Below are 14,518 nucleotides of genomic sequence, written 5' to 3' on the forward strand. Positions count from 1 at the left end.
AGGAAAAAAAAAAGGAAAAAAAAATGTTTTCTTGTGTTCAGATGGAATCTCACAATGTAAGCCCCTTGTATCTTGTCCTGTCAGGGGGCACTGCTGTGAAGGATCTGGCTCCCTCTTCTTCATTCTCTCTCATCAGAGGTATTCATTTGCACATTGGTTAAGATCTGCCCCACTACTGATCATCTTCTCCAGGCTGAACAGTCCCAGCTCTCTCAGCCTGCCTTTGTCTGAGAGAGTTCCACTAATAATCTTGGTGGTCCTGAGCTGGATTCGCTCCAATAAATCCATGTCTCTCTTATGCTCGGAAGTCCCACTCCAGATTTGCTCTCACCAATAAAGGAAGATTCATCTCCCTCATCCTGTGGATGATGCTCTTCCTAATGCAGCTCAGGACACCTTTAAGCCATCTTTACTGTGATGGAGCATTATTGGCTTATGGTCAGCATGTTGTCCGCCAGGATCCTGAGATCCTTCTCTCATAGCTGCTTTCATGGGTAGCCTCCAGTATGTGCTGGTGCCTGGGGGATTTCTCCCTGTATGCAGGACTTCACATTTCCCTTTGTTGACTTCCATGAGATTTCTGTTAGCCCATTTCTGCAGCCTGTTGTGGTTCCTCTGAATGGCAACGTGACCTTCTGGTGTATGAACTGATTAAAGGAATTATAGTTCTACTTTTTTTAGAATCATAGAATGGTTTGGGTTGGAAGGGACCTTTAAGATCATCTAGTTTCAACCCCCTGCTATAGGCAAGGATACCTCCCTCTAGACCAGGCTGCTTAAAGCCGTATCATGCCTGGCCTTAAATACTTCCAGGGAGGGGGCATCTGCAACCTCGCTGGAAAACCTGTTCCACTGTTTCACCGCTCTCACAGTAAAGAATTCCTTCTTAATATCTAGTTTAAATCTACTCTCTTCCAATTTAAAACCATTTCCCTTCGTCCTGTTGCTACATGTCATTCTAAAAAGTCCCTCCCCAGCTTTCCTGTCAGCCCCCTTCAGGTACTGATAGAAGTATTTGAGGAGAATGGTACTTTGACATGTATGAACACTCTCTGGAAGCATTAGCTCTATCTTCACCGATGGTGAAAAGAAAAAGAAAATCGGAATTCTTGGGAAAGAGTAGAAATTGAAGCTTTTTTTATGCTACAGGATAACACCATAGTTAATGTGCAGCAAACTACAATTCTGCTTATTGCACCTCAGAAAGATTATGCTAGAAGAGGTAAACAGATGAGTGACGATATTCTTTGAAGTGGGTGGCCTCTGTATGAGATGTCATTAAATAAATGAGGAGTCTGAGGTAAAGAAAAGATGTGATATCTGATAGAGGTCTGCAAAATAATGAATACTATAGAGAAGGCAAATAAGGGAATGTTTACATTGCCATTTCTCATGCACGATCCCCAGTGGAATATTAGAAGGCAAGAGTTTTGGGCTGCACAGAAACTTCAGTGGCCGTGTGTGGTTGTTCTTCTATTATAATGAAATGAGAGTACTGACTCTGGAATGTGACCAGTATATCCAGAGTTGGTGCCTATTTTCATTGTACTGACAAAATCTCTCGGTGTTGCTTTTTCCCATGTGAATCTTCCTGGATTCAGGGAAAGAAAATGAGTTCATTGCTAAGCATTTGAATAATTTCTCAAGAAGTAAGGGGTGAGTTGAAATTTTCTTTGCAAGTTTAATATTTGTGCAACTAGAACTTTAACTTTCTGTGTCCCCTTAGGATGTCTGAATACTGCAGGATTTACTTTGACTGTAGATAAGTGAAAGTAATAAATAAAGACACTGAATGTGAAATTTGTGCATCCATGTGTGTGTGTGTGCTTGGAACAGCCTGGAGAAATACAAGTACTTCAATCATTTGCATCTGAAATAAAGCAGACAAATGGTAGTCTACTGCAAACAAAGAGATCCTGTCGAGTTATGTGGTATAACAGCATTTCATTTCAATGGCATAACTATATCAGTATACTATTCAATAATGCTTTGAACACCAAAGACACAAGGTTGAGACAGCATTGATAGATGACTTAAGAATGAAGGTGGAAACTCAATAAACTTTGTAAGCATGATCAAAAAGCAAGTTTATTGTTTTGTTTCACATTGTTTGAGATTTTCTTTAATGTTTATCTCTTTCTTTCAGAGAAATGCGGAGCCTATGATGTGATGTTCAAGCATAGTCTTGTGCCTGATGGGCAGCCTCTTGTTATTAAATGTTCACTGGAAAAGAGCTTCAATTTTAAAAGTGGAGACTGCAACTTAACATGGTATAAAGTTGGTAACCAAACTGCAGTGCCTAGAGACAGACTTTCTAGAATTCATCAGCAGAAGAGTTTAATTTGGTTTCTCCCTGCAATATTAGAAGATTCTGGAAATTATGAATGTGTCATAAGGTGAAGGTTAAAAAAATTACATTGCTATAGAAATGTGTTGCAAAGAGAATAACTTTTAGAAAGAAAGTAGGATTTGGAGGGCAAGAGAAATGCTCCCCAACTTTATGTTGGGGATTATGGGGATCATGTTGGAGGATTTGTAAAGTTCTGGTCCTATCTTTCTTCTGCAAAGGGAATACTGTGTAGTTTTGAGCTGGAAAATATGTCGAGTATCTAAATTTAATTATGTTATATTAGTTGCAGGAATTTGACAAGCTGCAGCAAAATGTCTACAGAAGTAACAGTTTTTGAGAGGACTGATGGCTTATGCTTAAATGAAAAATTTGCTGTAGAGGAGGTGGTATTCACTTCATCATCTGCAAAGGTTGTGTGTCCACACTTGGATCACTTCAGGAATGAGAAAAATATTCTACCTGTTCATTGGTATAAGGTAAAAAGAGCCTGTTTTATCATAGAATCATAGAATGGCCTGGGTTCAAAAGGAGCACAGTGATCATTTAGTTTCAACCCCCCTGCTACGTGCAGGGTAGCCCACCATCAGACCAGGCTGCCCAGAGCCACATCCAGCCTGGCCTTGAATGCCTCCAGGGATGGGGCATCCACAGCCTCCTTGGGCAACCAGGATTAGAACTGTCACAATGGTCAGTTATTTAAAATACAAGTAACTGATGTTTATGAATTGTAGTAGAAAAATTACAGATCTATTATAAATGTAAAAAAAAAAAGCTTTAAAAAAAAACTGGAGGAGGGAATTAAGGCATTTCACCTTGTAAAGGTGTATGCAGGTTTTTTTGAGTAACAGAGTAGAAATTCAGTTTAAATGTAGGAAATGTTGACCCGTATATCCACTAGATGGCACCTTTATACATGCTAGCAAAACATCCATTTCTTTTGTTTGGAAACGGATTTAGTATGTAATTTGTGAAGGACAGCATATCCACTGTGCATTCAGTATTGCTCCATCAAATAAATATTATTTCATGTGGTTTGTAAGTATTCAAAGTCTTGTTCTGTTAAGAATGTATTGCCTTCTTTGACATTTTTGCCTTGTGCTTGTGCAATCTGTAAGGTACTGCATTTTAGTACTTGAAAAAATGAAGTTTAATTATTGAGTAATTCTTTGTTAGTTAACACTTTTAAAATCCTGGCCCTTATATCACACTTCCTATTTCTCTCCGTAATATTTTAAGTTTTTTTCTGTAGGAAATGTATAGCTATATCTGTGAATTAAAAACTCAGAGCCAAAACAAAGCTCTCTTCCTCTTCCCCACACTCCACAAGGCATCCATCCCTATGTTGTGGTCCACTGAAAGTTTGATGTGTTAAAGAGAGACAAACCATGGAAAGAGATAGTGACAAGAATTAACAGAGTTCTCTGTATGTTTAGGACTGTCAGCTACTGGAAGGGAAACGATTTGCCTTCTTAAACAGTGACCTTGTGATTTTCAATGTGACTGTGCAAGATCAAGGGAACTATACATGCAAAACAACATATACCTATAATGGAAAGCAATATGACATTGCACGAGACATTAGTCTGATTGTAGAAGGTAAGTAGATAAATTCATTGTTTATAACAGTGGCGCTCCAAAATTTTATCCAGGTTTCTAATTGCAGCTAAAAACTCAATTTGTGTATAGGTAAGCTGTAGGCTATTACTTTGTATCTAAGTAAGGGGGAAAGAAATGCTTGAAGTTTTTCTGTTGTCACTGTGTTGGTGATTGAACAGTGGGATCAGAATTGCAGTACATCGATGCTTTGGTTAATGGGCCAGCTGCTGAGGTCCCTAGATGGGTCTTGTTACACCCGCTCTATCCAGCCTATCTTCTCTCTCTTTTACATCATCCCCTTACCACAAGAACAACCAGTTAAACCAAGACTAACTGTAGTGGTATCTTGGTTTAACGTGTCCTATTTCCTTCATTTTTTGTTTTTTACATTCCCATTGAAACACATGTTCAGGTCTACTCATCTATTGCATTCCCATCTTATGTTCTGGTTTTTGCGTGTGCATGTTTTCTCTGTATGTATATGTATGTTTACATATATATGTATATATGTTTTTATATTTGTGAATATGTGATATAAATGTCATATTTACATGATGTGAATAAACAAAATATGAGGAATATATAGCCAGAAGTGACTGGCTGTTTTTTAAAACCTACCTTTTAGACTTCTCTCTCAGCGTAGTTTCAGCTTCAGCAGCTCACTAAAGCAGTCATATAACTCAAACATATAATTTTGCTGTTAATGGCTAAAAGCAGCTCAGTTGCTCAAATACTTCAACTGAGCAATTTTGCACTAAAATGGGTGATTTGAGGTCCAAACAATAACACAGACATAGTTATAAGAGGAGGAAGGGAGGGATGTATCTGTGGCAGGGAAGGATGTGGCAACCTGTGTTTCACATCGGGACGCTTTATGACTTTCTCGTTGATGTGTGCTCGAAGAGAAATTTCCTTGAACTTTCAATATCTGATAAGAAATATTCCATAATGTGCTATAGATATCTGACAGAGCTTCTACTCAGAAGTAACAAGACTATCTTCAAAACTCTTGATTTGAGTATTGAATAATGTCTGAGTGAAATTGCTGACAACCCTGTCTGTAGGGCAAGATGTGTTTAGGTTGCCCTTGGATTGTGCAGCATTAACAGGATGCAATTACTCCTGCTTTTCTGAAAATAACTTTCTTTCTTTTGGTTAGTGAGCCCACCAAAAATGCCCCCAGAAATATCTTATCCGCAAAACAACTCAATTGAAGTGGAACTTGGTAAGTACTTTTCACTATAAGAAGTATTATTTTGTATCCTAGTGAAAATTCTTGCCCAAGGAGAGTGCCACATTGTGTGTTTGTTTTCTCTGGGCAAAAACTAAGTTCAGTGACCAGCTCAGTTTCTCCTTTACATTACTTTCTCAAAGGAAAATTGTTTCATGGTGGGAAGGAAGGAGGCAAGGGGTATTCCTTCCAAAGTTGCAGAAAAACTTCAGGGAAAAGTGACACCATAGAGGGAGAAGGAGATGCTGTGTCCCTGATTTGGCTTCTTCTGTAATATCAGTCTCTTTGAACATGCAGATTACTGAATGGATAGACAAACTGTTAGAGGAACTTTTCTGAAAGGCTGTGGAATTGTCCTGTGGTCTTAGTGGGGGTCTATAAACAGAATTGCATAGCTTTTAATTAGAGCATGAAAACTAACTTTTCACTTTGTAACACAATTTTACAGGCTCACAGGTGACAGTGGATTGCAATACAACAGGTGCTGATGGGTTTGAGGTGTTTTGGACAGGCAACGGTGTGTATATTGATGTGTTTTATGTGAGCAGAATTTTTGCAAAGCCCAATAAGTAAGTATATTTTCAGATTAGAAAGTACTGGGTTGGCAACCAAAGTGGAACTTCCTCGCTCTGACTTATGTCAATGCTTGCCTTCATCAATTCGTTTTCTTTCTGAAGCAGAAACTTGAAACATAATAGATGCATGGTTGCGTGAAATCGGGTTCCTTAGAGTCATTATAAAAATCTATCTAAATTTCCAGCCATGGAAAAAGGTGTTCTGTGGAAGCTTATAGACTCATAACTATAATATTGTTTCTACTGAGCAAGCTCTGGACTGGCAGAGACTTCTTTCAGAGACTGAACATGTGAGGTTCAGACTGCCTCCTGTGTTCTCCTTTTCCTTCCCATCTGCCTGTCTGGGAGGCTGTAAGAGGTGAAAGCTGTGCTTTGCAGGAGAACTTTAGACTTCTAGTTTTAAGAGCCTTGAGGTAGGGAAGTGTAACTGAGATTAGATGGAGAACTAATAGAAGACTTTATTAAGGACATTTGTACTGAAGCTTAGTGGATTGAGAGGAGAAAAGGAAGAGATATTTCCAGTGATGGGTTGGGGTTTAGGAAGAAGACTTGGAGGACATGAACTGCACAAAGCAACTAGGAGATAATGTGAGAATGAAGGGTAGTTTAAGCAGAGCTAGGAGGGAAAAGGCTTGGAAAGGACAATTACAATTGGAGCAGAGGGCAGTCTGAAAAGGTATCTTAGATAACATAGGTTGGGAACCAAGGAACTGAAAACTATAGGGCTTTTGTCAGCCCTTGTCTCCTGGTGATACTATGAAGGAAAAATGTGAGCACTTTATAAAAGTTATCAAGCAGCATTTATGAGGGAGAAAGCGATGAAATGTGAATGGTATCTTCAACGTAAGATTATGGTTCTTAGAAATAAGTAAGTCTCATCATAAAACAAAAGGGGAAATTGCTGAATTCTTTTAGTGCTCACCAAGAGAAAATCCTATACAAAAGTCATATACTGTAATGTTATAAACAATTGGGCTATAATTCAGAGGCATGCAGTCACTGATTGTATCATAAAAACGATGTTATTCTTTAGTATTTCCTAGCACTTAAATTATTGTCTTACAATATTATCATAATTATATTAGTATTAGCACTTAAAATATTGTCTTACAGTATTTGTAGCCATAATATTTTCTGGGTCTAGTCATTTGTATTAACGATGTTGATTCATTTACTCTTTATTCTAGTGTTCAAACTACTATGACCTAGAATCAGAGAATCATAGAACCACAGGGTTGGACAGGACCTACAAGATCATCTAGTCCAACCATCCTCCCATTACCCTTGATACCACAAGCCGCTAAATCATATCTTGTAGCTCCTTGTGACACAACAGGTCACAACCTGTTGCTCACATGTTGTTTTGTGTAGTCCTATATATGCTCTTTATGATTTATTTCAAACTTTTACTTTGCATTTTTAATGGTAATTAGAGTACGTTTTCGGAGAAGAAAAGCATTTGGCTGACTAGTTAGTTAATTTTGCATATGAGCTGTACTGTTAATGAGGTAGTAATGTCCCTTGTTTGGTGCTGGTTAAAAAGTTATCTATTTTGCACATCAGACAGGAGACACAGTGCAGATTACTCAGTGAATGTGCAGCAAAATTAGCATTTTTTGTGCCTCTGTAAGATGTACAGTAAATAACATGTATCTTAACAGTGCAGCCTGATACTTTATCTGTTCCAAATCTGTTCTGATCCATGATATGAAGCAGCAGTTTATACTCCATTCCCTCCAGCTAGAATTGCACTGAGTGTTGGTGTTATATGCTTCGGTTGACACCTTCAATGTCTTTGCTGTCCCAAAGATCTGCACTGTAAGATGACATTCCTGTACTGGGGCTTCTTTTTTTAGGCATTTCAGATTGTGGAACTTCTCTTCCACCAAGCACTGGGATGCTCCGCCTACTTTTACAGATGCTGAGAACCCCCTGCAACATGGGTTTGCATATTTTTGTAAGATCATTTTTTGTACTGTAGCCCATAGAGACCTTATATTCCACTGGGAAACAGTTCTTGATAGGATTTGCAGATAATATTTTCTGATGTCTACACTAAATGTCAGGAAGAGGCCCAGCTACTGTTTGGGTTTCCCTGACATAATGCAATTATCTATCCGTTCTGAAGTGTAATTGGTATTTGCAGATGGAAATGACCATTGTTACGTTGCATCTGTTAGTGATGAAACCTTCATAGGAAGGAGTGGTTTTATGGCTCTGTTTGTCACTTTTTGGATAGTGAGGAAACTGCTTATGATGGACGCCCTGTGTATTCTGTGAAGCTCATAATTTCAGAAGTGCATAGTGAAGACTATGAACAACCATTCGTCTGTCAAGCTTCAAATGCCTTTGGACAGGTTGCATCCTATATTATATTAAAACATAGAGGTAAGGAATACTGCTGTATTTTTCTGGCTTGTGGTTGACTTGGCTTTTGTAGAAGTACTGTGGTCTTGGTTCCAAATGCTCTTATATCACATCAATAGAAGGTGCATGGATTACACTTTCCTGTATTTAAGCATGTAGATGTGTGGAGGGGAAGAGTCACTATAGTAGTGTATTTATCTATTAAAAAATAGTGAGGTGGAAGTGAAAAATGTGAGACTCAAATGTATATTACGTTTGTGTGAAAGGTCGGATTTGGACAAATCCAACATTTTCTTTCTATTCTTACCATATTTTGTGCAGCTCCTGATGTACAAAGATGGCTGACTGGAGTGTTTGTCTCTTTCTTACTGTTAACATTTATTATTCTGGTCGTCTATAAGATTTTCAAGATTGACTTGGTGCTTTGGTATCGTAATTTTGGATGTGCCTTTGTAAGTAAGGAAGGTATGTGCATATAATCAGTGCATGTCAGTGTAACTAGCCTATTGCTTTTTATTTCTTTTTTTTCCATTTGCTATTACTCCCAAGCAATTATATGATTGTTTAATAGAATGTATTTGGAATTTCCTTGAGAATTTTCAAATACGTATGGAAAGATCTTTTAATTCACATAGGTGAAATATGTAATCCTAATTGAGGTAATAAACACTGCATAATATTTAAGACAGTTAAGGTGAAATAGGTCAGAAAGAACCTCCTATTTCTTCCAAAGAAAGTTGTTTCTTTGTGCGTGGATTTATGGCCACACTGATGGTCAATAGGTGTCAGCAGAGCTACATCCTGTAGACTAGCTGTAGAAAAACGCACGTTAGATATTTATATCGAAAATGAAACTTCAATTGCTGAGGTGTTTTTTTTCTCTTTTTCTCTTTTACACATAACTTTAGTTATAAATCCAGCAACTTATGATGGTTACATTCTACTAGTTTTCCATTCTGTGATACTTTTAATGTATTTCTACTGCTGCAGTGTAGACAGATACACTGGATAGGTGTGAATAATGGAAATAAGTGCGACATAATATGTATTGTGCTTGGGCAGCCCTCAGAATTAGACTGTCTCAAATTCCCAAGAGCTCAAAAGTAGAGATAGTTAACATTTATTCGTGGTTGTTTGAAATATTTTCACATGAAAGTCATTTCAACTTTTAACAAAAGACAAGTTTTCCTAGAGAACTTAGTCTATTTTTCTAATGAAAAATAGATCAAAGAAACGATGTTTTATAGTTTGTCCCAAACTTAACTTACTAAGTTAAGCAGCCTGATCTAGTGGTTGGTGACCCTGCCTACAGCAGGGGGGTTGAAACTAGATGATCTTTGAGGTCCTTTTCAATCCAGGCCATTCTGTGACTATGAATGTGTTAGTTCCTCTGAGTTTGGGGGCTCCTTTCTGCAGCCCCCAGGGTCCTCCATCCAGCTCACTTGCTGGCACATTACTCCCCATGATGGGAAAAGAGGTCAGGTTCTGTGGCTCATCGTCTTTCTTTTATTTGTAGAACATTTTAGTGCTTTGCTGTTACTCTGTCAGACAGCTATGAATCAACCGCTTATAACTATTATATCATCAGAAGAGGAGTGGTCAGCAGGGACAGGAAGGTGATTGTCCCCCTCTACTCTGCTCTTGTGAGGTCCCATCTGGAGTACTGTGTTCAGGTCTGGAGCCACCAGTACAAGAAGGACAGAGAGCTGTTGGAGAGGGTCCAGAAGAGAGCCACAAAGATGGTTGGGGGACTGGAGCACCTCCCCTATGAAGACAGGCTGAGGGAGCTGGGCTTGTTCAGACTGGAGAAGAGAACGCTGTGGGGTGACCTCATTGCAGCCTTTCAGTACCTAAAAGGAGCCTACAAACAGGAGGGGAATCAACTCTTTGAAAGGGTAGATAACAGCAGGACAAGGAGAAATGGTTTTAAGTTGAGGGAAGGGAGATTTAGGTTGGATGTCAGGGGGAAATTCTTTACAGAGAGAGTGGTGAGGTGCTGGAACAGGCTGCCCAGAGAGGTTGTGGATACTCCGTCCCTAGAGGTGTTCAAGGCCAGATTGGATGGGGCCCTGGGCAGCCTGGTCTAGTATTAAATGGGGAGATTGGTGGCCCTGCATGTGTCAGGGGGGTTGGAGATTCGTGATCCTTGAGGTCCCTTCCAACCCTGGCCATTCTGTGATTCTGTGATATTTTAAGCAATCCAAAATGAAACTTTGCAATATAGGATGGTTTTTAGTTTTTAACAGAAATATTTTTGTTTGTATTAGATGGAAAAATCTATGATGCATGTGTCCTGTACACAAAAGGCTGTGGAGGCAGCAACTTCTATCGTCTGGAAACCTTTGTTCTTAGAATACTCCCCAACGTTTTAGAACAACAATGTGGATATAATCTCTTTATTTTAGGAAGGGATGACCTACCAGGAGAAGGTATGGTTTAATTAGCAGAGTTGATAATTGCTTTTTTACTCATTGTTCTAGGATTAGAAGATTATATTTGCTACTGAGAAAACATTTATTATTATAGACCAAATTTAAAACTGTAGGTTCTTCTTGTTTGTTTTTAATGGAAAATTAGACCTCTTATCTGATGGCCAATTTATTTCTAGTTTTCTTGTTGTTTTTGAATCAAATTTCTAGATCTTGTTCTGATGTTATAATGATAGGATCTGCTCTTTCTTTCTAAGGTAAGCAAATCAGTACTCTGTAAAATTATTATTATTATTAATAATATTAATAATAATACTGTTGAGGTCTTTTGAATAATAATTCTCCCTGGGAAGTGCAGGAAACATTTTTGGTTAGTAATTTTGTGCAGTGGATTATGGCAGTTGGAGATCTTAGACCTACCAGTTCTTTGAGCTAGTCACTCTTCTATATATATGCAATTTAAAGATGGTGCAATACTTTGTGTTAATAATAAACTTTCTATACAGACTTTGATTGTTGCTTCATTACTTCCAGCTGTGGTCAGTGTTGCTGATGAAATCTTCAAGCAAAGCAGAAGACTGATGATTATTTTTGGATCTGAAACATTTAGTTGCGTCCAGTTGGAAGATGCCTCTGAACAACAATTAGCTTTGTATAGTGCTCTTATCCGTGATGAGACTCAAGTGATTCTTATAGAAATGGATGGAACACAGGACTACACAAGCATGCCAGAATCAATCAGATATATTAAGCAAAAGCATGGGGCCATCCAATGGAAAGGAGACTTCTCAGAGAAATCTTGTTCAGCAAATACAAAATTCTGGAAAAATGTGCGCTATCAAATGCCAGCCAAGAAAAAAGTGTCTTTTTCTGAAGTTTATTTATCACCTCAAACTTTGAACAATTCTGCAGCAAAGGGAAATTAAGATCTACTTACTAAAATACTACTGAGAAGGTAATTTGGAAATATGTTTTCTACACAAATTTTTTGTGTTACGAACAGAGGTTTTTTTGGTCAAGGAGTAAAAACTACTCATCCCTTCTTGAAATTAAACCTTAAAAGGAAAACTGTGCAACTGTGTTTCTGTTTCAGCTACAGATAAAGAGCAATTTATTCAGGTTTATGTCTGGATTAAGCATTGTGGATGTTGATAGACTGTTCAGGAGTGATGATCCAGATTAGTGTAATGTCCACTGAAGAACCAACTGTGAAGTCTGTTTGTTTTCTAATTGAAACTGCTGTTGATGGTTATGTAGACTGCATTTTCCTAGCAATTCTGTTACTCTTGTTTTCGTCCCTCCAGAATTATCTGATCTCCTCATTACCATAAAAATCTGCACTGTGCAAGTTTTGGAGTCCACTCTTGAGTAACAAGCCTTACTCTTGTTTCTTGGAGGGGATAGGGAAATACTGGGTAGGTTTGAAATGACTCACAGTACTGCATGCGTTGAACCAGTGATTACCAAATATGCTAAACAAATGGATTCATGAATTCTCACACATTTATTAAATAATTCTGTAATACCTGGTTTGTGGAGTATTTCTAAACTTTGTCCCTTGAAATGGTCAGGAAACTGAAAATATTTATGACTTCTTTCAAACTAGACTTTGCTGCTACTCAGGAAAACGCGTTCTCATTCTGTTTCTCACCTGCTTAAGTGCAAACCTAGAAATTTCACTCTGTCAATGGACTGTACTTGGACAGGACATTTTTGGGAGTGGAAAGTGGCCAGTTCTGAAACCTGATCAGGAGTTGATGGCAAGAGATGATGATATCTTGTGTATTTGTGAAAGAAAAAAAGTAGAGGTGTGTGGCTATCTCTGCTTACTTGGAAGTAGTTCTGTATTTTTGGACACCAACCCATGTTCTGTGTGCATTGCTGTGTAAAAGGGATGAGTCAGGATGGTCTGAAATTGCGGCTGTTTTCATTCACCATCCTTGAAGAGTGTCATCTGAATGCAGACATGAATTCTGCTTACTTTATAAGTGTTCTTATGTAAAATTGAGCAGGTTCTTAAATTATCTTTATTACCAACATGGCATCTGTCACTGAATCCTTTTAGCTGATTCTCAGAAGTGTGCATGCTTTGGAATATGCACATGGTTGGGCTTTATTTATAAAGATGAGAGAGAAGGAATGGCTCAGGAGTGTAACATGTATTAAAGAAAATATTTGAGAAGTATTTTGTGGTAGCTATTTCTTTGTGAAAGTTTAATGATGCTCCTTATGTGCAATATCCTGCTCTCCTGACCATGGGTTTCACAGCTGTTTAATTTTCCAAACCTGTAGAAGCTTTTTCTAAGATGTTGCCACGGAAACTGAGTTCAGAATTGGTCCATCAGGTGAGGTGCTGCTGCTGTAGTAGATTTAGAGTTGGTCTTTTTTAGAAATGCATAGTCTTTAGGTTGGAACCTTTAAAAATAAATTTAGGAGCCTGAGAATTTAGATAATCATTAATGTCGATTTTTACTTTGTGTTTAGGCTTAGGTTTGCTCAGAAGGGCACTGAAAACTACAGTTTGCTTCCAAGATTTCTTTTGACTTCTGTTTAGAAACAGAATCATCTTATTTCTGTGGGATGAAGTAAGGGAAATAATAGAAAAATGATGTTGAAAAAAGTGCTTTTTTTTTTTTTCCAACTATCTATTTTTGTGCTTTGAAATAAAATTGAAAAAAAAAAACAAACCCAGTGTAGCATTTGCAGTACTGATAAGTACACTGATTTGCATGAAGGTGTGCTGGTATTTTCTGTATTTTCTGCTCTTTTAAACAACCACATTTTGTAAGTGTTTTAGGTTTGTATGTATGTGAAAAAGAGTGTGGGAGAACAGTTTTGGTTAGTGTGCTTAACTGTTAACTACTTGAGTGCAGCATGACACAAAGTGGCTTACTCTTTTATCACGGGAGATTATTCTGAAGCTGAATTTTCTAACTGTTTTCTCCCCTTGGAAACTTCTTCTCGCAAGTCACATAGGAAAATAGATGTTTTCTCTTTTTTTGTAGTACAACAAAAGAACTCCTGCAGAGAGAGATGTACTGATTGTTCTTGATTAAAAACACACAACAAAAAAAGATGAGGCAAAAGTTTGATTCTGGAAACTTGGTAGCTTCAGAAGATAAAAAACAAATACGATATAATCTGTGAGGTATTTGTTCACTACAATGTGGTTGATATACTTCAGTATGCTGTCTATGCTGACAGAGTAAATAATCTGAATGGTATACGATAGAAGATACATTGAACATATTCTCTTCATCAATTTTTATTTCAAGCCATAACTATACAATATTTCTTCTGCTGGTTTGTGCTTTCTTTTCTTGCTTTCTGGGATACTTTCATCCTTTTGTGGTTTTCTTGCCTTTCTTGCCTTTGTAAGCTAGCGTGGTGAACATGGCATGCTTTGCATTTTAATATGTGCATCTTTATGTGAAGTGTTAGGTCACAGCCTGACCCATTGATTAAGCACCTGGTGAAGGGGCATAGCCAGCCTTGGGAGCACAAGTGGAAGCAATTCATCGGTGTGACCAGAAGGGGTGGACTCTGGCTCCACTCCTCCCTAATTTCATTTAAAGGCTGGCAGCCGCAAGCAAAATATCTCTGCTTGGAAATCATCTCCTTTGAAGTGCTCAGTAAGCCCTGATCCTCAGAAAGGAGTGAGTGATTCCTTGTTTATTACTGGATTGTGACCATAACCTTTCTTAGGTGATCTAAGGTCACTGTGTCATTACAGTTGGTGTTATAGTTCTGCTTGATGATTACCATGACTGTGTGGAGTCAGCATTTCACTCTGAAGGAAAGTAGAAATCTCACCAAATCATTTAGGTGGATTTTCTACTTCAGAAAGGTTGGCATTCAATTGTAGCTCCAGATTGGGTGACTTAGACGTGTAGGTTCTTTTTGTTTGTATTTGCCCTCTGCCAACTCATATGATCTTGCCCTGAATGTTTTTGAATAAAGAAGTGGCTGT

The 14,518-nt window shown here is 38.1% G+C and overlaps 1 protein-coding gene across 4 annotated transcripts in view; it reads left to right on the top strand.

Moving 5' to 3' along the window:
* LOC100542828 (interleukin-1 receptor type 1-like) overlaps positions 1-12,733 on the top strand; it is a 16,805-nt gene extending 4,072 nt beyond the window's left edge. Inside the window, exons 2-12 of one of the 4 annotated variants that reach the window (XM_019623175.1) lie at positions 1,602-1,656; positions 2,147-2,396; positions 2,634-2,826; positions 3,784-3,946; positions 5,106-5,171; positions 5,626-5,746; positions 7,609-7,695; positions 7,992-8,140; positions 8,441-8,584; positions 10,387-10,548; positions 11,083-12,733. In XM_019623175.1, coding sequence (XP_019478720.1) covers positions 2,170-2,396; positions 2,634-2,826; positions 3,784-3,946; positions 5,106-5,171; positions 5,626-5,746; positions 7,609-7,695; positions 7,992-8,140; positions 8,441-8,584; positions 10,387-10,548; positions 11,083-11,474 — 1,704 coding nt within the window. In that variant the 5' untranslated portion in view covers positions 1,602-1,656; positions 2,147-2,169 and the 3' untranslated portion in view covers positions 11,475-12,733. The remainder of the gene's footprint in view (positions 1-1,601; positions 1,657-2,146; positions 2,397-2,633; positions 2,827-3,783; positions 3,947-5,105; positions 5,172-5,625; positions 5,747-7,608; positions 7,696-7,991; positions 8,141-8,440; positions 8,585-10,386; positions 10,549-11,082) is intronic. The other 3 variants (XM_010727862.3, XM_010727876.3, XM_010727868.3) reach the window with 3 other exon arrangements.
* Positions 12,734-14,518: the final 1,785 nt, after the last annotated feature.

This window comes from Meleagris gallopavo, chromosome 1 (assembly GCF_000146605.3).
Source record: "Meleagris gallopavo isolate NT-WF06-2002-E0010 breed Aviagen turkey brand Nicholas breeding stock chromosome 1, Turkey_5.1, whole genome shotgun sequence".
NCBI lineage: Eukaryota > Metazoa > Chordata > Aves > Galliformes > Phasianidae > Meleagris > Meleagris gallopavo.